The sequence below is a fragment of the Malaclemys terrapin genome, chromosome 8, assembly GCF_027887155.1.
Source record: "Malaclemys terrapin pileata isolate rMalTer1 chromosome 8, rMalTer1.hap1, whole genome shotgun sequence".
In the NCBI taxonomy this organism is placed as follows: domain Eukaryota; kingdom Metazoa; phylum Chordata; order Testudines; family Emydidae; genus Malaclemys; species Malaclemys terrapin.
Genome location: NC_071512.1, coordinates 23,988,756 through 24,013,348, shown reverse-complemented (window position 1 = coordinate 24,013,348; position 24,593 = coordinate 23,988,756). Strand labels below are relative to the sequence as shown.

General features: G+C 41.1%; 1 protein-coding gene across 5 annotated transcripts in view; it reads left to right on the top strand.

Annotated features, from left to right (window-relative positions):
* The window catches only part of GABRB2 (gamma-aminobutyric acid type A receptor subunit beta2), a 284,019-nt gene that overhangs the window by 168,977 nt on the left and 90,449 nt on the right, over positions 1-24,593 (top strand). For all 5 annotated transcript variants that reach the window (XM_054037999.1, XM_054038001.1, XM_054038002.1 and 2 more), the window contains one exon: positions 17,152-17,234. In XM_054037999.1, coding sequence (XP_053893974.1) covers positions 17,152-17,234 — 83 coding nt within the window. The remainder of the gene's footprint in view (positions 1-17,151; positions 17,235-24,593) is intronic.

The window sequence follows — 24,593 nt, the reverse complement described above, 5'->3', positions numbered from 1 at the left end:
CATATCTTTCAAACATCCTCCAGCACTGTCAATGATGCTGCCCAAATATTTGACAGCTGCCACCTACTCAATGCCCCTCTGGACAAGTTAATATTGAACTTGTTGTAATCTGGAGCTGGAGGTTGTTTGATGGTAATGGCAATCCCAATTAATAACCAAGCCATTGCACACTGCTACTTGCACAACCAGGTCGGCCTTCAGCTGCAGCAGTTCACCAAACTAAGCTAACAAGACACTGGGGTGTATTCAACATCTTGAAACAGAATGCTGTTCTGCTCCGTGCCTGCCTGCTTAAGCTTAAGCTTATCCATCAACCAATCAGTGCCAATATTGAACAATCCTGGTGACAGAACACAGCCTTGCTAAATTTCCATAGAAATAGGAAACCAAGCCATGTATCTGCCATTGACCCAAACACAGCTTTCCATTCCACAGCTTCCATAGCGCACTCTTATCAATGACACTATCATTCCAGGGACATTGAGATGCCTCATCAGATCCCACAAACTTGCTCGATGCACAGACTCAAAGGTCTGACAAAAGTCTGTAGAAAGTGCTGTGCACAGCTCATTAAATTCAGCCATGTTTGCAGAAGGCTGTCTTGAGGTAAAGATCGGGTTGACATTGGAATGATCAGGTCTAAAGCCACATGGAGTATCCTAGCCTTTGCCATAAAGAACATTGTTAATTCTACTTATTAATACAGAAACAAAGACTTTCCCTAAGCCCTGGTCTACACTGGGGGGGTGGAGGGATCGATCTAAGATACGCAACTTCACGTAGCTGAAATCGACGTACTTAGATCAACTTACCTTGGTGTCTTCATCGCCATGAGTCGACTGCTGCCACTCCCCCATCGACTCTGCCTGCGCCTCTGGCGGCGCTGGAGTACAGGAATCGACCGGAGAGCACTCGGGGGTCAGTCTATCCCCTCTAGACTAGACGCGATTAATCGATCCCCGCTGGATTGATCGCTGCCCGCCGATCCGGCACGTAGTGTAGACATACCCTGAGACCAACAATAGCACAATACCTCTGTGATTGCAACATTCAGATTTATTGCCCTTTTGAACGGAGGCAGAATAACTAGTCATTGGGGATGATATTAGTATGCCAGATGTGCTGGAAGGGCTTATGCGGTCACAGTTCAGTAATATTCTCACTGGTCTTCTGAAACTCAGGGGTAATGTTACAAACCCCTGGTACCTACCAGATTTCAGCTTATGGACTGCAATCTGGATCTCTTCTTAGTTGAAAGAAGGTGACTTTACTGGAACTTCCTGCCCCTCTTCCAATGGAAGAGGGACTGCAGGCAATGAACAGTTGAGGAAAATCTTGAAATGATCTTCCCATCGATGCATCTGATCCTGCAAACAAACTGATTTGTCCATCCCGATTCTTCGCTGGACAAGCTGGTGCCACTTTCCCCTGAAAACACCAAAAAGTTGAATAGAGAGTGTGGAGATTGTGCCTGTGGCAAGCCTGAGTTGACCACCAGGATTCCTTACCTTTCTTACACAATGACTTGTCGACATTCCAAAGTCAGACCCATTCATCCTTTGATTTTGCTCTTGATAAACATGATTTGAAGACTTAAATTGTAGCCTTGCTTTTTTTTTTTTTTTTTTTTTTTAAGCTCCAATGGCTGTGAGCATGTCCTTTCTGATCCATGGATTACATTTGAAGATCTGAGGTGCCAGCGCTGAGCTGGCAGCGGTCCACACTGACTTGACATCAGATGACAGAGTGAGACTTCACTCTCTAATGCATCGATGTCCCTGTGAAGTTCAGAACAGAAAGCCATCTGATAACTTGGTTGTAATAAGAGCTTTTTGTGAAATTGAATTAATTTCAGCCCATTAACTTGCTGTCTTTGAAGTCAGAGGCATACTTTTGTCAGCAGAGGCTGATGCCAAATGTCAAGTTCAACACCTCTGTAAACTATACATCCATGACCGTTGACTGCCAATGATTGTTAATAAGGACATGATCAATAACAGTCCCGGTGAACCCATGCAGGCTGTACCTGGTCTGCTTTTGAATCTTTGGGTGATGGAAGAGCAGGTCAGCGATCACCATGTCACTGGCAGCCACAAATTCCAGCAGTGGCTGCCCTTTCCTGTTCTTCTGTTTGATACCAAACTTCCCAAGCATACTTGCTCAGATGTCATTGTCCTTTTCCCATCTGCCCAATAAAGTCATCCAGGAATGACAAATCTTCTTGGCTGCTGTTGCTGGTAAAAATTACCTGCAGCTGCATCATTAGCATAGGTGGTGGTGAGACCATACGCTGCAATGATGGTAAGATGCCCACAGCCAGTATGGAACTGGATGCTAAGTCTCATTAATCACCCAACAACCCTGCAATGCGTGCCGGGCATTGCGTGAAAGTACAATAGCCACCTCTTGTTGGAGCAACACATCGGGGCTACCTGAGAACAAAAATGTATACTCCTCAGTTCTCTTTTCACAGCTTCCTGGCAAGCACATATCAGATAAAGCACAAGTATCAGGCCATGTCAACAGTTACATGTCGATGCAGCGTGGTGTAGACACCGTGGTAAGTCGACCTTAAGCTATGTAGACTCAGTGACATTATTCACATAGCTGGAGTAGCGTAACTTAGGTTAACTTACCACGCTAGTGTAGACAAGGTGTTCACACTTTTCAACTGTTAAAATCTCCAGTGCTTTGTTACTTGCTGTACATTGCTAGTATGCAGTTAAATAGGGTTACCATATTTAACAAATAAAAAAAGAGGACCCTCCACGGGACCCTGGCCCCGCCCATTTCCCGCCCCGCCCCAACTCCGCCCCTTCCCCGTCCCAACCCCACCCTAACTCCGCCCCCTCCTCCCTCCCACTCCCAGCCACGCGAAAAGGGCTGCCCGAGCACTACCGGCTTCACGGTTTGCCGGGCTGCCCCCAGACCCTGCGCCCCCGGCCGGCGCTTCCCCAGCGCAGCTAGAGCCCGGGAGGGGAAGCACCCAACCGGGGGTGCGGGGTCTGGAGGCTGCCTAGCAAACCGTGAAGCCGGTAGCGCTTGGGCTTCGGGCAGCTCCTAAGCCTCCGGACCCTGCGCCCCCGGCCGGGCACTTCCCCTCCCAGGCTCCAGTGGCGCAGGGTCTGGAGGCATGGAGGCTGCCCAAAGACCGTAGCGCTCGGCTCTTAAACAGAGCCGAAGAGTCAGGGGAGGAGCAGAGCCGCCGCGGCCGGAGGCTCTGCTCCTCCCCTGACTCTTCGGCTCTGTTTAAGAGCCAAGCTGCCCGAGCGCTACCGGCTTCGGGCAGCCCCCATGCCTCCAGACCCTGCGCCGCCGGAGCCCGGGAGGGGAAGTGCCCGGCTGGCAGCTGGGGTCCGGAGGCAAGGGGGCTGCCTGAAGCCCATAGCACTCGGGCAGCTCGGCTCTTAAACAGAGCCAAAGAGTCAGGGGAGGAGCAGAGCAGCCGCGGGAGGGGAAGTGCCCAGCTGGCATTTTCCCAGACATGTTCGGCTTTTTGGCAGTTCCCCCCAGACGGGGGTTTGATTGCCGAAAAGCCGGACATGTCCAGGAAAAACTGGACGTATGGTAACCCTAAGTTAAATGTATCCCATACAACGTTGCAGTAATATTCTGTAAAGCAAATTATCACTACTTCAGCATAATTTCTAAGAGCGACTTGTATGAAAAGAAAAACAAAGTGCAAATATAGCACTAATTTGAATCATAGTTTTAAAAAGGGAAGTTCCTGTAAAACTAACCACCTTACCTTTTCTGAGATTACAAATTTGATAATAGCACTGCATATGGCAATACATTTGATGTTTTTAAAAGCTTTTAATAAAATTACACATGATAAGCTTATGGTTAATTTATGAGCTATGGGAATACAAAGAAGTTGTAACTCAACCGCCATTGTGAAAATAGATATAAAATATGAAAAAGAATGAGGTCTGGAAGAGAAACTGCATAAATTAGTGAAGGGCACTAAGTGGGATCTCCTGGAGTTGTCTTTAGATCTGTGTTTTTGCTTTAGTTAAATATATAAAATTAGCTAGACAGACAATCCAGCAGTGAAGTACAGCTTGTGAATTTGTTGATGATACACAGTTGCATGAAGTAACGGATAACAAAGCAAACAATATGTGATAATTCTAAAGCATTTGGACCCTGTTTTTATTAGTCTGTTGGGTAAGGAATGAAAATAGCATTTGGCTGAAAAAGGAGAAAATATAATTACAAAACTACTGAACACTGACATTGAAGAAATCTTGGAATAAATAGCAGAGCTATCGCCACTAATAAATATTCAGGGGGGCTGCACATCTCAGGATAACTAAGGGAGGGCATGTGTGGATGTAGGTATATACGCAAGTTATTTTTCACTCTTAGGTTACCATATGAACCCGTCCCCTATCAATAGTGATCATTAGTTTTCGTTTGGTATACTTGAAATTAATTGCACACTAGTACCCATTAGTGTTTTTAAGGTTTATTCTAAGAAAATCCCATGCTGTTATATTGTATTATTCAAGAAACAATATAATAAGGCTGGTGTTCTCAAAGAAGTTTAAAGCAATTACATGCCTGATTTCTATTGAAAGTCAATCGGATTTGGGTGCTTAACAACTTTAGGTTCCTTTGAAAATGCTCGCCTTAAATGCCAAACTATGAAGCATATGCAAAAAAGGGTAGAGTTCAGTTTACAGCTGTAATTCACTTTCAGGCAAAAATCAGAGTACTTGCCCATGGAAGCGCTAATCATTTAATTAGATATGCAGGTACTCCGAATATGCTTGCAATTAATTTTGCATATGTAAATATTATTGGTGCAAGATACAACTGAATGGAGATAGGCTGGCTCTTAGCCTGACTGAAAATGTACTCCATCGTTTTCTGTTTTGCCAATAGTACTGACATCTAAATTCCTTAACGCTGCAAGATGTCTCACAAATCCCCCAAGATATCTTGCAGTAGACTGAAAAAATAGCTTGGTACTACGATGGGGTGGAGTATTACCAACTGTTTTCTCCTAATAATGGTCATTGGCCACACTGAACCTTGAAATGATAGCTTCATATCATTGTGTTATCTCAGTGGTGCTATTAGTGCTTATTACATAACGTGCCATGCAATACTTTAGTTGTTGAATTTCCATGCTTTAAAACCTTCTGGATTATTTATGCATAATTTTTGCTATGTTGTCAAAGGTTGATAATATAGTGATATTTACAAAGATAATGTCAATGGGATGGAACTGTGTTTCTGGGTAATTGTCTCCTGCTGCTCCATAAATACCAGAACAAAGCTGAAATGTTTATTTGAGGAGCAGGAAACATTGATCCTGTGACAATATTCAATTACAATCACATTGTGTCTGTTGTACCAAATTATAAGTGTGGATTTAATTGGTGTATTCAATAGATGCTAGTGCAATGGAGTCACCGTAACTCATTCCCATTATTGACTGTTGCATTCCAGTAGGCTTAGAGAACCAACCTTGTGTGTGTGTGTGTGTGTGTGTGTGTGTGTGTGTGCACTTCAGCCAGTTACAGGGCAATAAATCTATAGTTGAGGCCTGTCTATCTAATGTTCTCAGTACATATATGAATAAACTGATTGCTAAGTTTTCAGCTTTCATCAAGGAATTAAAAACGTAAGAAAAAGTCTCATCATTGTCCTGGTTTTATAAAGTCATCGTCTCTGACTGGGCTTATTCTCAGAGGTAGGAGGAAAGAAATGTGTCCTCTGGGGGGAGGGATAGCTCAGTGGTTTGAGCATTGGCCTGCTAAACCCAGGGTTGTGAGCTCAATCCTTGAGGAGGCCATTTAGGGAAGTGGGGTAAAAATCTGTCTGGGGACTGGTCCTCCTTTGAGCAGGGGGTTGGACTAAATGACCTCCTGAGGTCCCTTCCAACCCTAACATTCTGTGATTCTAATGGTAACTGCCCTGCATGCTGGAACCATACCACCAGGTGGTGCAGACAAGACACATTGCAGCAAGAGCACCTAGGAAAATTCAAATTTAGTCACATGAAATTCTTCCTAGTGATCTCCAAAGTGACGTGGTAGAGCTGTAGCTCTGTCATTCGCAAGGACAGTGCAGGATGCTCCATTTCCAGTTCATTCTAGTGATTGCTCCTCTCTGCTGCATTTTAGATAGCTCAGTCTTAATTCATCACTTTATATAACACCATTAATTTCAGTGGAGTTACATCAGGGATGAATTTGACTCTTTATACTCACTGGCACACTATCAGGGAAAGCATCTCAAGTGGATCCTCGCCCTTCTCAAGAGAGTGAGGAGGGAGGGGGGAAAGCTTGTACACCTTGGCAGTGCCAAACAGAATCAGGTCTTTAAATATCAATATCTCAAAACTGGCCCCTTGAGTTTGAATTTCTGTGGGATAGCACTTAAGTGTTTCCACTCATCCAAACAGACAAAAATGTAGAAAGAAACATGTTTCTTTCACTGAGGGTGTGTTGGCTGTAAAAGAAATCAGAGGAAATACATAAATAGATTTACAGATCCATTCATAACCAGAGGCAGTGTTAGGCAAAGGGAAATCAGGTGCTGCCTAGAATGCTTATAAAAGTGGATCACTAGAAATGTGTTGGAACCAGTGGCGGATTAATGATTTTGCCGCCCCGCCCGCCCCTGGCCCCGCCTCGACTCCACCCTTTCCTCGCCCCCATTCCAAACCCCTTCCCCAAAGTCTCCACCCCCTCCCTGCCCCTATTGGATCCCTTTCCCAAATCCCGCCCCGGCCCCGCCTCTTCCCCCAGCGCGCCCTGTTCCCCTTCCTCCCCCCTCCCTCCCTCCCTGCCCACAAAACAGCTGTTTTGCGGTGCAAGCGCTGGGAGGGAGGGGAGAGAAACAGGACGCGGCGGTGCGCTCGCGGAGGAGGCGGAGGCGAGCTGGAGTAGGAGGGCGGGGAGGGGAGGGGAGTTTCTCCGTGGGTGCTCAAATTTGCCGCCACTGCAAACTTGCCGCCCTAGGCCTAGGCCTTGTCAGCCTAGGCGATAATACACCGCTGGCTGGAACCATTATGGTTACTGGCTGAGATGGTTACTCGCAGTCAATTTTCCGAGATGGCAGAGCTTCTGCCCAAAGTAGTAGCCCTTTCTCAACCCCATTTTTTCTGCTTTATGCGTAACACATTACCCAAAATATTTTGCTTCAGGACATCCTTCAAAGCAGTGTTTCCCAAACTTGGGACGCCGCTTGGTTAGGGAAAGCCCCTGGCAGGCCGGGCTGGTTTGTTTACCTGCTGTGTACGCAGGTCTGGCCGATCTCGGCTCCCAGTGGCCGCGGTTCGCTGCTCCAGGCCAATGGGATCGGCCAAACCTGCGGACGCAGCAGGTAAACAAACTAGGCTTTCCCTACGCAAGCAGCGTCCCAAGTTTGGGAAACACTGCACTACTGTAAAAGGTTCCCCAGTTCTTTAGGGAACTTCAGGATGCCCATTGCATATAGCTGACCAGAAATGAAATGCCATTTTGGAGGAAGAAGTGAGACAATGGTAGAGGGCAAATTCTTCATAGCTAGATGTGGACAAACTCCCTTTAATCAATGTGAAGTAAGGAAAGAAATTTGTTGGGTTATTCTCCTGTTGTGAAAGTAGTGGGTCAGTTGCTGAATGGAAAAGATGGCAGAGTGGCATAGGTTGGGCTGAAATCCTGTCTTCAGCTAGGGCTAGTTTTGTTCTCAACCCATCTATGTAGATACAAATGCCTAACAATAACTGCTACAATAAACAACACACTTACCCTTTTTCTGCTGTGCAGGAGCGATGCCTCGGAGGACTGTCTGCCTCTTGTCTTAAATCCTTGACTGTTGCATTGATCGACAGTATTTAAAGCATGATTGAAATTTAGGACAGTGAGAGTGCATTTCACTGTGGTCTTAGAATTTCATGAGGACACCTGCAGAGTGTGTTATTGCCCTATTGTAAAGATTTTTGGCAGAAGTACATGGTAATTTGAGATCTATTGTAGAGTCTTTTACTAGCCCTTTTTTTTCTTTTTCGATTGGAGAGTAGCCCTGTTCACGAAGAGTCCATTTAAACCTATTTGTTCAATTGACTTTTCCCTGTGGAAAACCAGCCTTCTTGTTCTGAATCACAAAAGCCAGAAGAATAAGAGCTGTGGGCTCTTATCTTAGGTCTTCTATTAGAATTACTAAATAAGCTGCATTCATACGGCTAAATGTGCCTTTTCTTCCCAAGGTTGTTTTGACTTTCACATTAATTTTGAAATTCAGGTGAAGACTTGATTCTTTATAATATGGAAATATCATCTTGCCAGATCAAGCCCCACACATGTGGCTTTCCCCTTCCTGCACAGAAGGGTGGTCAGCAGCCTTCCTGCTGCCACTTGCTTCATATGCTCTGAAATCCATTAATTTAAACAGTTCATTCCTAGGAGTTTATTAGTATTTTTTTTCTGGCAGAGGCTAAATAAAGTTCCTTTGTATAAATGACCTGCAGTGCTTTCTCAGCTGCAAGGATTATGAATGGTGACTTGATCAGTAACAATATAAAATTGCAACAGAAAAGAGCAGAAAGGATGCATTCTTTATTTACTGTTCACATTACATTATCAGAATGAAATATACATGAACTCTTTCCAAGTGGAGTAAAGAACATATTTTGAAAAATGCTTACAAATTCTTTCAGTTCTCCAATGTTGGTAATAAGGTAAGGAGTCAGTGAACTACGTATTGGCGGAGCAGCCATATTGGTCCTTTACTTTGCTTGTTTTATTCACCCTGCTATCATTCTCATGAGTTTCTTATGTTCTGCAAGCACTATGTGTATTACATATTTTTTTGGAAAGGATGAAGTGAAGTGAATGTTTTGAGACAGGTATACATTTCTCAGTGATAAAATATTGAAATTTTAAATTGCTCTTCCTAGTTATTCTGCATCGTTATCCCATTGTGATTATGTGGATTTTATCATCTGGAGTAGACTGCAATAATATAAGGAAAGGTCAGAATAGCTACAGACCAAATCCAATGCCAGAGATGTGGTAGTGGTAGATTGAATTGTAGCAAAATGGCATACTATTTAGATGGATTTAAACAATGAACATGATGTTGTGGTTCTGTTCCAGGTTTCCAATTGTATGTTCAGGATAATGGTCAATACTACCTCTCTAACTTAGTTCTGCACCAGAGCGCTGTTGGTGGGGAGGCAGTGGGGAGGAAGGCTGATCCTGACTCTATTCAAATAAGTTGACAAAATTTGAACCAGTGACATTCATTCCTCTACCATGAAACAACATCAGAAATTACCCTATTTATTCCAGTTTTTCATGCAGGTGGCACAGCAGGGTAATGGTCATTCCATTTTGCAGAACCAAAAAGAGCAGAACTGTCTCTTCAGCGGAGAGTAGCAGAGCTGCTTAATTAGGAGGAAAGCTAATAGACAGCTACTCTTAGGCTATATCTGTCTGCTGTTTGGACTATGTGGTTGTGAATAACAGTGTACACCAAAGTGCTCAGCTGTAACTCCCCTTGGTGTGAACTAAAATATCGCTAGTTTGCATTACTTTGTCCTGTTTGAAGAGGACTGCGTTAATGCAAATTAGGATCCTTTTACTTCACACCTGCAGCAGCCACATGAGGGAGTTACAGCACAGCACTTTAGTGTACATTGCTATTCATGCTCCCATAGTCCAAACTGTGGTGAAGTGTAGACAAGCACTTATTGTACACTATCCAACATCTAATTCTTTTTTTCCCCATGGAGCTGTGGACTCCATTTCCAGTCTAGTTGTCTTAATTAAAAAAAAAAAAAAAGACTTGAATAGGGGTTCAATGCTCCTATTTCTCATTTTTTATCCATGCCACAGTAGAACTGTGACAGTTCCTTTACCCTTTGTATCGCCATTTGGGTGGGGAACTCCATGGTTAGATGAGTCTGGCACCTCTTCTTTCCTGAGTTCCTTTCCAAAGTTCAACCAGAGAGATGTCAGCTTGGGGCCTATCAACTCCTTCAACATTGCTTTTGCGGCTTCATAAATAAGCCAGAGAATGTCACACCCCCAGCTTTATCAAGCTGACTGAGTCCTCTTGAAGCCTGGTTCCCACATACAGAAATTATACAGGTAGAATCAGACGTGCACAAAATGTCTAAATGTTGTTTGGTGGCCGAAGGGACATTTCCTATGTGACTACATAGGCTAGGATGCCCATGAAACCTCTGTAGCAATTTTGGGTTCTGTGATAATCTAGGAATTATTGCCTCTCTGTTTACCATCAATAACTCCAGATGCTAGTTTTCTCTATAAAAAAATGTGTCAAGAAGCTCTCCATGCAGAAAAGCATTTGCACTCCAAAAATCTTGGTAGTTAGTTACAGAACATTCTGCTTTACCAATGTATTTTTAGAAATGTCACTATTATAGATGCTCTGCTAAAGCTACCCCCTACCCCATCACTATAAGGAGGAAGCACTTATGACTTTTTTTACTGGAGAGGGAAGGAGAAAACAGAATTCTATGGGCTTTGCCACTTATAGTTAACTTGTAAAGAGGTATATTTTGGTTTAAAGATAGGCCAAATATTTCTAACAACCTTGATCATGTCTCTTTAAAGCTGATATTCCTGTGCCGGAGAGAGATTAACCACAATGCAGTTTTGTCTCCAGATTTCCACGTATTTGTAATTGGGTCTGCTGCCTACTGCTGCCAACATTTCCAACTGTCACACAGCAGGTCTGTTTCCAAGGAGCTGAAGTGAACACTGAGCATAGCTACAGTACATGGCTTAGATAACTAATTCAGATAGGGGAAGAGCCAGTGACTCTTACTCATCATGTGCAGAGAAGTCTGATAATGATAGTGATAAAGCGACATGGTCAGCTGCAGAACATAATTTACATCAAAGCTTTTGTGTATTGATAGTGGGATTGCTAATTAAGAGCCAGATTCTGCTATTGTCTTCAGTGGGAGTTGTGTGCATGCATCTGAGGGAAGATTTTGGCCTTCTTACTTTCCTCTGGTATAGATTTTGCCCTTTACTTAAATAGGAGCTGGCTCAGCCTCCAAGCAAGCATGATAGCTAGGAATGTCTTAGACAGTTCTCCAGAAATACTCACACACTGCCTTACTCAGCTGCTTCGTTCCCTGTGTGTATTCAGTCATATCTACTTACTTAGGGGCCAAAATAAGTTTTCCCCTATTTCTTACTTTGATTAGCCCCACAGAGGCAATACAGCTATAGGGAAGGGTGTTGGCCTACTTCACACATCAACAGAATTGTTCACCTATTCTCCTCTAAGTACCTTTATTACTGGTGACATCAGAACTATTAAGATCCCAGTTTACGTTTCTGATACCAGGTGGAGTTTGCAGTGCTGACAAAACTGAGTAGTTGTGCTTTGTTTAAATGACCTTGAGAAACAAGAAGTACTGTAATTATTATTTTCTGTATTATTACTAGTTTGTGATGTATGTTAAAATCTAAGAGCCACACTGCGGCCGTTACCACCAACTTGAGTAGGGGGTTGTGTGGGTTTGCAACACCCCATGTGCAGCTTGCACAGGGATTGGTCTTCTGGCTGACACAATTGCTCCTGAAGCAGCTGCTAGATGAAGAACTACACAGGTTGTACATCCTTTTGGAAGGGTATGGCCTGTTTCCCTCAGTGTGGGTATGGCCTGCACTAAGAGCCAGGAGAAAGAGGGAGTAATCGGTGTCCACTCTTCCGTCCCGGCATCTTTGGGATGCACCAAGGAAGCAGTTTATGCCCTTCCTCAACCACGGCAGGTTGTAATTGTGACAGGCCCTTGCATAGGTGGTGCAAAGGGGAAGGAGGACCTTCAATACTCATGCTGTACCAGTTGTACACATGCATAATTACCTTTCTGAGACTATATCCTGCCTATCTAATGTGTCTATTCTGTATGCATTGCAATATATAATACATTCCATAACTGTAGTAGTACTTGGAACCTAACTGTGCCAATTTTTAAATGTACAGTTTCCTTTTTGGGGTTTATGTTTCGTGATCTGTTTTATTTAGTCAATTTAACTTAAACAAAAATAAGTAGAAGAAAGTGTTGTCTTCTAATACACTGCAGTGGTTTTACATCAGAAACATGCATCATGAAGAAGATTTCTGAAGACTGATTTTCATTGTTAGCAGGTTCATAAAATGGAATATCAAAAGGCTTCTATTTCATTAAAAGTAGATCAAAAATCAGAATAGCAGACAGCTTATATGTTATTTCCTTTCATACAGTATTTCTTTGAAAGCAGCGTGCCTCTCATGACTGTAGTATAGAGTCAGAAAGTTGTGGGTATTTTTAAGCTTCCTTTTCAATGGTCATTTCTCAAGGCTCTGCTCTGCAAAGTATTTTTCATGTTTTATGCATGTCAGTTGTCATAGATAACTTAAAAACAAAGAATCTTTTCAGTGCGTTTATGGAAGAGGAATATCATTGTTTTGGGGAAAGGTTGTGTGTCCATTTCAAATGTTCCTTTCTTTTGTCATGACCAGGTATCCATAGGGTGGATATCCATGTATCTAGAACATTGAAGAATGTGGTGCAGTCACTATTTGAAGGTGTTAATGTTTATATGACCCAGCATTAATCTCTCAGTGTATGAAATGAGACTAATGTGAGTTGTGTGTCAACTGTAGCCATCTAAAGGCAATTACTTCAAAATAATAACTCTTTTGAAGATTTGAGAGGTGACTAGGTCTTCCCTTATCAGTACTTTCAACCAGAGTAAAAGAATATAAAAGTCAAAATAAAATCATGGGGGAGAGTAGGAGGAGAGAAAAGGACAGATAATTTTTCCATTGATTTGCACTGTGGATAGGAATGAACAAACTAGCTGGGTTGAAATAAATCATCCTAAACTATTATTTAGGTTTGATTAAGGCCATACTCTACTCACCACCAACTATTCTTTCTTACTCCCATTTCTGAGGAAGCAAAATACTGTCTTTGTGTTCATACAGCATTATATGTGGGGCTTTGCTACTGACTGATGCCTCTGGGTGCTCTTGTATTATAAGTAGTAATTACATACTCACACAAACATACACATTACATTAAAACAATGTTAAGGTTGCAAAGTCAAGCACTCAAAATGAAGAAACACCAGAATTAAAGTTGCTGGGGATAGCACACCTACAGATTGATCTGCACATAGGAGTTGTGAGAGGATGAAGCATGCTCAGTGCTGACAGAATCTTCAGAAAATGTAGCTACCAAATTTTAAGAAGTCTATACTGAACATGTGTGAACTTATAATTTGGCAAGTGTTGGCCGCTTCCCTGACACAAGAACAAACCTCCTGCCAAATTTCAAATCTCTTCTGTAAAGCCTGAAGGTGCTAGAACTTCTCAGCCAAACAGTTGTAGGGTTTGTTTTATATTTTTAACATATGCAAAACATTTCTGTCCTTAGTCTCATTATTGGAAACAGCTGAAACATTTTTGCTGAAACTTTCCCCAAAATAATCAGCCTGAGGCAGACACCCAGAATTAACACTTTTAGCCTGAATGGCAAAATTAATAGCCACAGAAAACCATCTTATAATGGAAAGTGTTGGACAATCTTAAATACAGATGGTGCTACCTGCTCAACCTATAATAATCCTCAATGTCTGGACAGGTATTTTCTTCAGTTGCTTACCCCTTGTACTTCTGGGAGTTCACCCCTTCATGGGACTCAATAGCTGTCTTCTGTCTCTCTTCTTCTTTCCCCTTCAGGCAGGTCTCTTCTTTAGGCTTCCAACCACTGCCCCGGTATTCTGAAGCAGGAAGTAGCCGCTGAAGCACATGCGGTGATGCCCATTGATTGAAAAATTGAGATCAACATTGTTGAAAACTTTGGCAGATGCAGAATAGCTCTTTGGGTGTCCATCTATAGGTTAAAGAGAGAGTTTAGTATGAAGGTGATTTTCAAAGGCTAGGTCTGCACTGGGGGGGGGGTCGACCTAAGATATGCAACTTCAGCTACGTGAATAGCGTAGCTGAAGTCGGCGTATCTTAGGTCGATTTACCTGGCCATGAGGACGGCGGAGAGTCAACTGCTGCCGCTTCCCCATTGACTCCGCTTCTGCCTTTCGATGCGGTGGAGTTCTGGAGTCGACGGCAGAGTGATCGGGGATCGATTTTATCGCGTCTACACTAGATGCGATAAATCGATCCCCAATAGATCGATCACTACCCGCCGATCCAGCGGATAGTGTAGACGTACCCAAAGATGCTGCTTCTTTGTTCCTGAATTGTCTGCACAGTGGGCCCGGGGCACGGTCCTGGAGAATGGATGCCCACCTAGTAATTTTGGAAGGGGCCAGGAGTGCTGGAGAACTGCTCCAAGTGCCAGAGGCATGTCTAACTCAGGAAATGTATGTTAAGGTGCTCAAGCAGCATTGAGCTTGAAGTCTGTCTCCCCTGAAGATAGTCAATACATAGATTAAAGACCCACCTTCCACACTCTTTGTGTGCACAGATTTGAAAGAGACAGACAGAGGAGATTTGGTGAGTGTTTATAGGAATAATGTAGAGAAAAAGGAAAAGTGTCAGGATTAGAGCTGTGAGTAGGAGAGGCAAATGTAGGCATTATAAAGAGGCTGGTGCAAACCTAAAGTGAGGGGGTCACTGTAGTAATTAGGAGGAGTGTGACAGCCCAGGAACAGGCTGCAGTACCGCACTGGACCACATCTGGTACCCTATGGATAGGCAGTCCCAGTACCAAATTATGCAGGAATTCTGGGTCATGGAGAATGTCCCACCTGAACTAGTATCAGAGGGGTAGCCGTGTTAGTCTGAATCTGTAAAAAGCAACAGAGGGTCCTGTGGCACCTTTAAGACTCGCAGTGCACCTCACCCTCCCTGACTGAACTAACCTCGTTATCTCCATACTGATTTATACCTGCCTCTGGAAATTTCCATTACTTGCATCTGAAGAAGTGAGGTTCTTACCCACGAAAGCTTATGCTCCCAATACTTCTGTTAGTCTCAAAGGTGCCACAGGACCCTCTGTTGCTTTCCACCTGAACTAGGTATTATAGATGATACACATTATGGAAGGTACTTTGAGAGATATCAAATGGTGAAAATGAAGCCTACAGAAATACAAAACATATTTATCCCATTAAGTTGATGGCTATATGTGTTGCAAAGTTGGTGTTTGCTGTTGGGATGAGCATACCACAACAGCTACACCCAGCTATTGGCCCCCCAGCATTTATCCAGTTTACAGCCTGGCATAACAGCCTCTGCTTTCTGTTGAGTCCTCACCCAGCAGCTCATGCTTGAAGGGCTCATTCACCAGTAATGAGGTTGTCAATTTTAGAGTTTATGTAGTTGAGCTTCCTTTTGCTCCTTTCAGCATCTCTGTCGTGCTCAGGCAACTCTATTTCTGGGGCTATGATACCAAAAAGGGTGCTGGTGGGGTGGTTATACTGCCCCAAAGGCCATATTTGCCCCGAGAGGATTGCTAAAGGGTCTTGAGTGATCTTTGGGTCTCTCCAGGCACTGCTATGGTTCTTGCTTCTAAATAAGTCATTGGGACTGGAAGTAGGCCATGATGTTTAGAGATGGAAAAATGGAGCCCAGCAAAGGAGGGGTTTCCTAAGTCTTGAAGAAGAATCCAACTGGAGGAAGTTTAGGCCTCATGCCCTTTCCTATTCCTTCTCCCCATGGATATTAGCGCACGTACTGAGGGTCAGTACTGTGTCAGAGAAAAGAAGTTATGTACATCTCACGGAAAAGTTTATCAATCTGTAAACTAATCCCGAAGGGTTCCCACATCCCAAGTTAGGAGGATAGAACATGGCTGTTTCATGTGTATACTGGCAGATTCCAAAATGTACTATTTTTCAAGTGCAGTGGAGTTCTATACAACATTGTGTGGTTTGGGGGTGGGGGAGAAAGACCAAAAATTGATTTTGTCTACACAATAGAAAGATTTAAGAATAAAATATTGCTGCTGTGCTCTGTGCATTGGTTCACATTTAGTTCAGGGCTATTCCTCCCAGAAATCTATCAGTAAATGATTTTTAATGGTACAGATGTTTCTAACAATATCTAAAAGGCACAATTGATGCATGTTAATGTTAGTGTAATGTCAAGGCACAAATACGTTCTAAATACTTTGTGAAAACAGTCCTGAAAATATTTGTTGTGCTGCTGGTGAGGATGCATCACTAAAATAAGCCTTCGTTTGCACAGTGTTATTGAGTGTAAGAGAGAATGGAGAATTGAGTTGTATATACAATTGTGCAGAATAAATATTATTTGTTAATTGTCTTTTATGCAAAGCCTGTTTTACGCACACTAATTTGGCACTATTCAGTGGCACTAAGGAAATTCATAGGATCACCCAGTTGGTGAGCAAAGAGAATCTGTGGGACGTCTGTCTGACTCATGATCCAGCTGGTTACTCTCATCAGGAAAATGAGAAATCAAAGCTGGGAATGAAACCATGGTGCCTCTCAAGGCAGCAAACAGCACTCCACTTGAGAAGAGGTCTGCATTCAGTTCACTGCTCTGCCACAGACTTCCTGTGTGACCTTAGGCAGGATTAGGTACAAGTGAATATACTGGAACAAAAGGTGTGTTCCTAATTTTGGTTAAAATGGCAGTGAAGACACAGCATCTCGGGTTAGCAGCTCAAGTAACAGCCTATAGGAGAGAATGGGGTTGAATTTGAGCTGCTAACCTGAGTTAAAAGTTGTCACCATGTCTTCACTACTATTTTAACCCAGGTTAGATCACATGGGGTTGCTAACTTGAGTTAAGAATATACCTTTTTGCAGTGTAGACATACCCTTAGTCTTTCTCTGCCTGAGTTCCCTATCTGTAAAATGGGGATAATAATATTGCCTTACTTCACAGAGATGTTGTCAGTATAACTAGATTGAAGATTGTGAGGCTCTGAGATACTATGGTGATGGAGAACATATAAATATAATAAACTGTCCACTTGTCCACCAAATTGGCATATAAATTTGCTTCCATAAACTAGATTAGTAGTACCATCCCCTTACGAATAGCCAGCACATGCAATATCTTAGTAATAAGCCAAGAGGCAAAATTGCTTATCATGCAGAATCCATTCTCTGTTGTTTCAACTCCGTTTAATTAAACAGAGATATGAATCGCACATAATAACAATTGCCCTCATATATGATTCTCTTCTAGAATTACAACAACAGCTGCTTGTATGATGGATCTACGAAGGTACCCGCTGGATGAACAAAACTGCACACTGGAGATTGAGAGCTGTAAGTACTTTTGTAGATCCTGCTTACTGAATGGTCAAACTGTTTCAGATGTTTTATTTATTTATTTATTTATTTATTTGGGTACATGTTACTAACCTAGTTGCCTTTCTGTCAGATGATATTTAGACCCTTGTAAACATGCACACCACATTTAGCTTTCCAGATGGATTAGTAATTTGTGGCACAAGGATTAGAGGAATTTATTTTGTGTTTTGATGGACAATTTTCAGCTTTAAAAGTCTCACTCAAATGGCTTGTTGTAGTTCATGTGAGGAGCAAGAGGATTACTATCATTTCTTTATCCTTCTCTGCTGCTGAACTGTGTTGTTGCTTGTTTTAATTTTTAAACAAGGGCTTAGATTTTTCTTTATAGTCGATGTTTTTTTATCACCGACACCGTAGTTAGACTTTCGGTGCATGTGTAATACAGTCTATTATATGTGTGGATTGAATAACTAGTCTCTCTGTTAAAGGTCAGGCTTTCCATACAACGAAGACATGTGCTGTGAAATAAAATTTAAAATCTGTTTACATTGAAAGCTCTTTGGAGAATTTTAATATATCGGAGAACAAAATAATGTATGGTCATATGATAAATACAGTATTGCAGGCAACAAGTTATTTGACATAGTAATTAAGATTGTGTCAGCACTTCCATAGTGAGCTCTGTTTTTTAGTAAAACAGTAGATCACTCAACTGTGGTACATCATAAAGCTGAAATGTGACATATTTCACTTTCTCTGAGTGGAATTTATTGAGTGATTTGCAAGCAAACAAAAATAATTTGAATGTTTTAATATATGAAATTTGCAGCATTCGTTAAAACATTTATACTCTTTATACTTTAAAACAACTTTGATTATATAGCTATATATGGTATATGTGTACGTTACTTGCCTAGATTTACACATATATTTAATTCCCATACTATTTCCCCTATTCAGGAAAGCACTTCAGAACATGCTTAACTTTAAGCATGTGTTCAAGTCCCATTCACTTCAATTTTATTTAAACATATTCTTCTATGCTTTCCTGAACAGGGATACTTTCCTGGTTAGACCCTCTGAGTATTCTCATTGAAATCATTCACAGTGCATAAAGCTAAGCATTATTGATGTTATAGTGGTTATTGCTTTTTTTTAAATGTCCTTATTTTATACTGGAATATTTGGGTTGCAAATATTGTGACTGACTTTGCTTTTGGAAATATATATATGGTAAAATCCTCCTTCTCTTGAAGTCAGTAGCAGGACTCCCATTGATTTCAATGGGCCAGGATTTCACTGTTAATTTGCAGTGTTTAAGCATCGCTGAACAAACTATGCTAGTACATTACTTAATAGGAGAGAAATACAGCGAATCAATTTATCTACTGGCATAACAGCAATGATTCTGTGGATTTAAGTCTGTGGAGAATAATGTTTTAGTGAAAGGAATCTCCCCTGCTTCCCCACACACACCTCCTGAATATTGTTCTCTGCTTCAGAAAATGTTCCAGCACAATCCATTAGAAATATTGCCAGCTCTGAACTTTTATATGGTATCAGCAGGATGGCATGCCTTTCATTTCATTTAGTTTGCACCAACTGCCTGTGTGTAAGAGGAGCAGTAACTGTGCTCTTGTTAAGGTCGAGATTCGTTTATGAATAAAGTGGAAAAGAACAAATCTGACAGAAAAAAAAATATTGAAGCAGAGATGTATGAACAATGGAGAGTAAAAATCAAACATGGAATAACCTAAAAAATGCATTTCTGTGTGTGTCCTTGTTGGAGAGGCAGTAAAATTTGTGGTTTAAACAGAGATTTGAAGACCAAGTGCTCAAGAGTTCCAGTCTCAGCTTTGTCATTATCATATGGTTCAACTTTCAGCAAGGCACTCGCCCTGTCTGCGGCTCGGTGTTCCAAAATGTAAAATTGAGATGATAAAGCGGGACTGTATTTAACCTGCCTTTCAAGATATTATGATGTTGAGAGCCATATAAGAAAACAGACAGACAGATGTTAATACTTTAATATGGTGTTCTGAAGCCCTATGTCAATCCTCCATATTTCTACCTGCATGTCCAGGTAGAAATGCAAATCTATCCAACCGTTACAACTGCTTGAGTCAAATTTTCCAGATTGAAATTTGCTGCAGATCTAAAAAAAATGTATTGTCCTGGGCCAAAGGATGAGTTTGATTTAATTTCCTGCAAACATGGATTAAGAAATTACTGTGATGGAGAGTTTTACTATTAGGTAAAATATGAGGCTAGATGGTATCATCAATCAAGAGAAGCAGAAGACAGCATTTTTACAGTATCAGTTCAAAGAATAGGATTAATGCCTGCGTTATCTGTATACTGTGAGCAGAAAAAGCAATTAATTAAAATAGGGCCATAGTTTTTGACTGAAATATGAGATATATGCTACTGCCTTATACATCTGTGGACATACCGGTACATTGTTTTTCTGTGATCATGGCTTGTACAGTTCATAGATAAAAAACTGAAATGTCTTGAAAATCTGCTTTCTATTTCTGTGATGCTTTTGTACTACTACTATCAGGTAGCTCTTTCCTGGGTGGGTAAGATCAGAGCTTCCCTATCTTCTATCTTCTTTCATCTCTCTTTCCTCATCTCTCTTTCTGCTGGCAGCCAATGAACAGATCATTGCTGAGTAGTAAAAATGAGACATTAGAGTAAAGTCAGCTGGTCATCACCTTCTCAGTGGGATAATGGCAACAGAGATAGTTTCCTTTTCAATGAAGTGTTGATATCAGAAGGTGGATCACTCTTCTCTTCAGCCTTCTACCTCTGCTAGTGCTGTATGAACAGCTAAGCTCCTTGTGGCATCCTAGATTAGTTGATCCTCCCACCTTCCATTCATTTGTGTGTTGAAGTTCTAGTGATTGAAAAGAACCAAATGTGTAAGCAAATGAGTCACAAGTCTAGAAGGAGCATGGAGGCAAACAGATGTTTTAGGAAGTACATGGAACATTGGTTCACCTAATTTAAATACACCTCTACCCCGATATAACATGACCCGATATAACACGAATTCGGATATAATGCGGTAAAGCAGCGCTCCAGGGGGGCGGGGCTGCGCGATCTGGCAGATCAAAGCAAGTTCTATATAACACAGTTTCACCTATAACGTGGTAGGATTTTTTGGCTCCCGAGGACAGCGTTATATCTGGGTAGCGGTGTACATAAATAAATAAATAGAATACCTTCTTGCACATCTGCTGGACTCCGGATTTCAAGTGATGCCGTCCACACACAAATCTATTCTGAAACAGTGGAGCCTTTCACTATAAAATCATTCAGATTGATCATGGATTTGATCATGGATTTTTCTGAATATATTCAAATGCAGTTACTCTAGTTTCATGCGGTGCGTTTGGACTATTATCCATTTCAATTACACAATGACACTTACAGGCTTTAAAGTTCATTTCAATTCTTGACTCATCTCATTACAAAATAATGTGTTCAGTACAGCAGTGTTAACATTCTGGCAATCACATCATGCAGGTAACCATTATCTGTACTGAAATATCATAGTGAATCTGTCTACCTTATTACAGTACTGTATCTCTGTCCATGTCTGTGTTCTTATCCAACAAAAAGCAAGTACTGGTAATTGCTCCATAAGTGCACATAAGAGACCACCTTTTGAAAATGTCTCCTGTAAGGTTTTAAATATTTAGCCCAGTTGCTGCTGAAGTATCAAACAAACAGAAGGAAAATTTCTGTACAATCTGTCTTTATAGGCTTATGATGAGGATATCACATATGCTACAAAATTTTGAGCAAATGGCTGCTCAGAAATACAAACTGATAAAAATAGATATTTTTCCATATATAATTTAAAGCTTAAATATGTTTCTAATCATTTAAAAGTACAGATTGCGTAGAAAAAGAAAAATGCTTTCAAATATTGTTTGCTTTTTGCATTTTCTTGCCCTTTTTTCTCTTGGCTGTAAGGATATTCTCCAAAGTGAGCAGTGTAGGGGTACATTTTTAATGTGCACTGAGGGAATTTCTCTCTGTAACTCCCATTGACAGGAAGTGTTGTCAAGTGTCAATGCAAGAGATTAAAAGTTAAGATCTTGGATTCTTTTCCACTGACTTAGGCATGAGCGTAGGTAGTTCACTTAACCTTTCTGTACTATAGGTTTCTCACTTGTATTGTAAATATTTCTACTTCAGAAAGACGTTTTATGGCACAATCCTCGGACATCTCTTATGAAGGTGCATTAAGGAAGAGCAGAAAATACAGGTAGCTTTTCACTCTCACCGCCCCTTAGTGTACCCAATTAAGAGCAGGAAAAAATACTGACCTAAATTCTCCTTTGAGTGCTGGGCAAAAAGCCTGGCTGATGTGCTCAGCATACTCTGTGGACCCAAGGAAGTTTAGTCAGCTGTGCTAAGGTCATGCCAGAACCCCACATACACCTAAATACATACTGCCAGTGCCATTGGCAGTATGTGAAGAGGGGAAGCCCATACTGCTCCTATTTGGAGCAGCAGTAAAAATAGCTACAGAATGCATTTGTCCAGACCTTACTGAAACAACCTGTCTGTCTGGAGTCAGGATTAGAGCTATGAAAATATTGGATTTTTCAGTTCAGTTCTGAAAAATCAGAAAACAAATTGTTTTGGATCAAATCAAAATTGAAAAATTGAAAAATTATTGGCACATTGAAAAGTTAAAAAAACAACAAAAATCCTTCATTTTAAGTAGAATGAGCCCATTTGAAATGTTTTTTTTTTATTTTATTTTTTTTTAATTAGAGTAACGTTTGAAACAAATTACTCAAAATGTTGCATTTTGAAAATCTTGAAATGTTTCAGTTATTTTGCAATTTTGTTCAGGGTTTTTCTGACCAAAACAATTTAGGAAAATTGGCACAAATTCATTAAATGTTTTGGTATCACCAAATCTGGAGTTTTTGCCAAATAAAGTTTTAAGTAAAAAAATATTACTTAGCTCTAGTATGGAATATTCAGAAACTGCCTGCTCTGCATTAAACCAGTGTTCTTACCACTATTCCCAAAATATTTCATGCTACCAAGATGTGAGTTTTCCCCGGAATATTTGAAGAGTGAGAATTTGAGATCTTGAAAGGAGATTGCCAAAGCCACAGAGGAAAACATGGTTTCTGCCCTGAGGAACTCTGTGAAATGGTTCGCTGATACAAGGGTGGAATGCATTGCATTTACTTTTAAAATGGTACCTTTCTTCCAAAACAAACCAAAGTTCTGTACAAATTATATGTTAGTGGGTGCAGTGCAGCCATTTCTTCAGGGAAAGTGAGACAGCCAAAAGGACATCTTATGCACAGAGCACCACAACAGGAGGAAAAGGGAGTATTTTGGTGAAAAACTGGAAGACAAACACCTGTTCTTGAAACATTCCGTACAGTGTTTAGTGGTTATGCAAAACAGAGAGAACCTTGATTGTAAAGTTTTTGTTTGTTTTCTGAAAACCCAAACACAGTAAACTATGTGGACTTCAGTTTATCTTCTCTGGAAGGATGAAAAGCTGAATTGAATCCCCCAGTTTGAACATGTGGTTCCTAATGTTCTGAGTCTTTGTGGGCTGATATTTAGACAGCTCCGTGCTCTGTCTAAGCTGAGGAGTTACCTGAAGAGCACTGGCAGTAATAACGTATCACAGTTAAAGTGGATTTTCTCTCATAAAAGGCCTAACATTCATATCAAACGCCTTGTGAACTGGTCATCTCTTTGAGCTATGTAGGTGAGTTATCAGATGTGGGATATTGACGTGCTGACAAGTGTCTGAGATGTGCATGGCATCTGATATGAAACGGTTGCTTCTTTATGACCCTCTACAGAATGTAAATACTTTTTTTCTAAAATGTAGAGAAAATCTGGGTTGTAATTCAAACCCTTTAAACCCCTTCCTCAGTCAGTGTGTGATGCAGCCAGCATTTCTGGGGTGAGCTAAATTTATCAGCAGTGTATTGCTCTTCCATGGTCTCCTATATCAATTTGGGCCCAAAAAGCAATTGCTGAGTCAATGTAAACAGAAGTCTGCTTACCTACGATTTTCACTTTGTGCCTGGTGCTTCTGAGACAGCCAAAGCTGGTCATTAATAAATGTAAAATCTCAATTAAGTCCACACGAATCGCTTCAAGGGGCATAAAAATATATCCAGTGGTGACACATACTATCTTCCCTTCTAGCAATGCAAGACAGGTTACATAATGCACCGTGGTTCATGGTAATAACAAGCCATTGTGTTCAAATGGCAACAACAGTAACTGGGAAAAACAGCTTCCTAATCACTGAATTATAGCATCATTGATGTCTTATTTTGCTTTAATGATGCTGTTATATTCACACTCTGTATAATACAGTATAGAGACATAAACAAACATAAAAAGTAATATTAAATTCATTATTTATCTGTATATATCTCTGATATATATAAACACACATGGAGATGTGATATCCATGTGATCAATTTCAGATCATGTGTTCAATGAGTTTTTCACATGCTTTGGACAACCATTGTGCACCTCTGACCACCTGTCCTACATACTCATCTCCTCTGAGACTTATTCTAACATTCCAAAGCAGCTTCAACCTGCCTAAGAATCGTTTCTTTCTCTCCCCCCAGTATGGAATTTCCATCATTCAGCCCTAGGCCCATGACTGATTTTGATATACGTTTCACAAGCTTTCGAGTTGGCTACCTTGCAGTACTACAGGGCTATAAACAGGGAGCATCTTGTGAAAGGGAGCTTCCAGACTTTCCATTGAGCCATAGAAGCACTTAGTTCTAATCTTGGAAGATCTTAAAAGAAGAGTTTAAAAGTATGACACATAGGTAATTGTAGAAGTTTGTGTGGCTCCCTTTGAGTTCTTTACCTTGGCTTCATGGTAACTAAGGCATATGACTTTCCAGAAAGAGGAATTTAAAAAATAATATCTTTTTAAAACTCTCTAAAACTTTCCTAAGGTAGTTCCCCCCTCCCCCTAAAGTACAGTAACTCCTCGCTTAACATTGTAGTTATGTTCCTGAAAAATGCGACTTTAAGCGAAACGATCTTAAACAAATCCAATTTTCCCATAAGAATTAATGTAAATGCCCGGGGTTCCAGGGAAATGTTTTTCACCAGACAAAAGATATAGATATATACACACACACAAAGAGTATAAATTTTAAACAAACAATTAAATAATGTACACAGCAATGATGATTGTGAAGCTTGGTTGAGGTGGTGAAGTCAGAGGGTGGGATATTTCCTAGGGAATGCCTTACTGCTAAATGATGGACTGGAACAGTTGAGCCCTCAAGGGTTAACCCATTGTTGTTAATGTAGCCTCACACTCTACAAGACAGC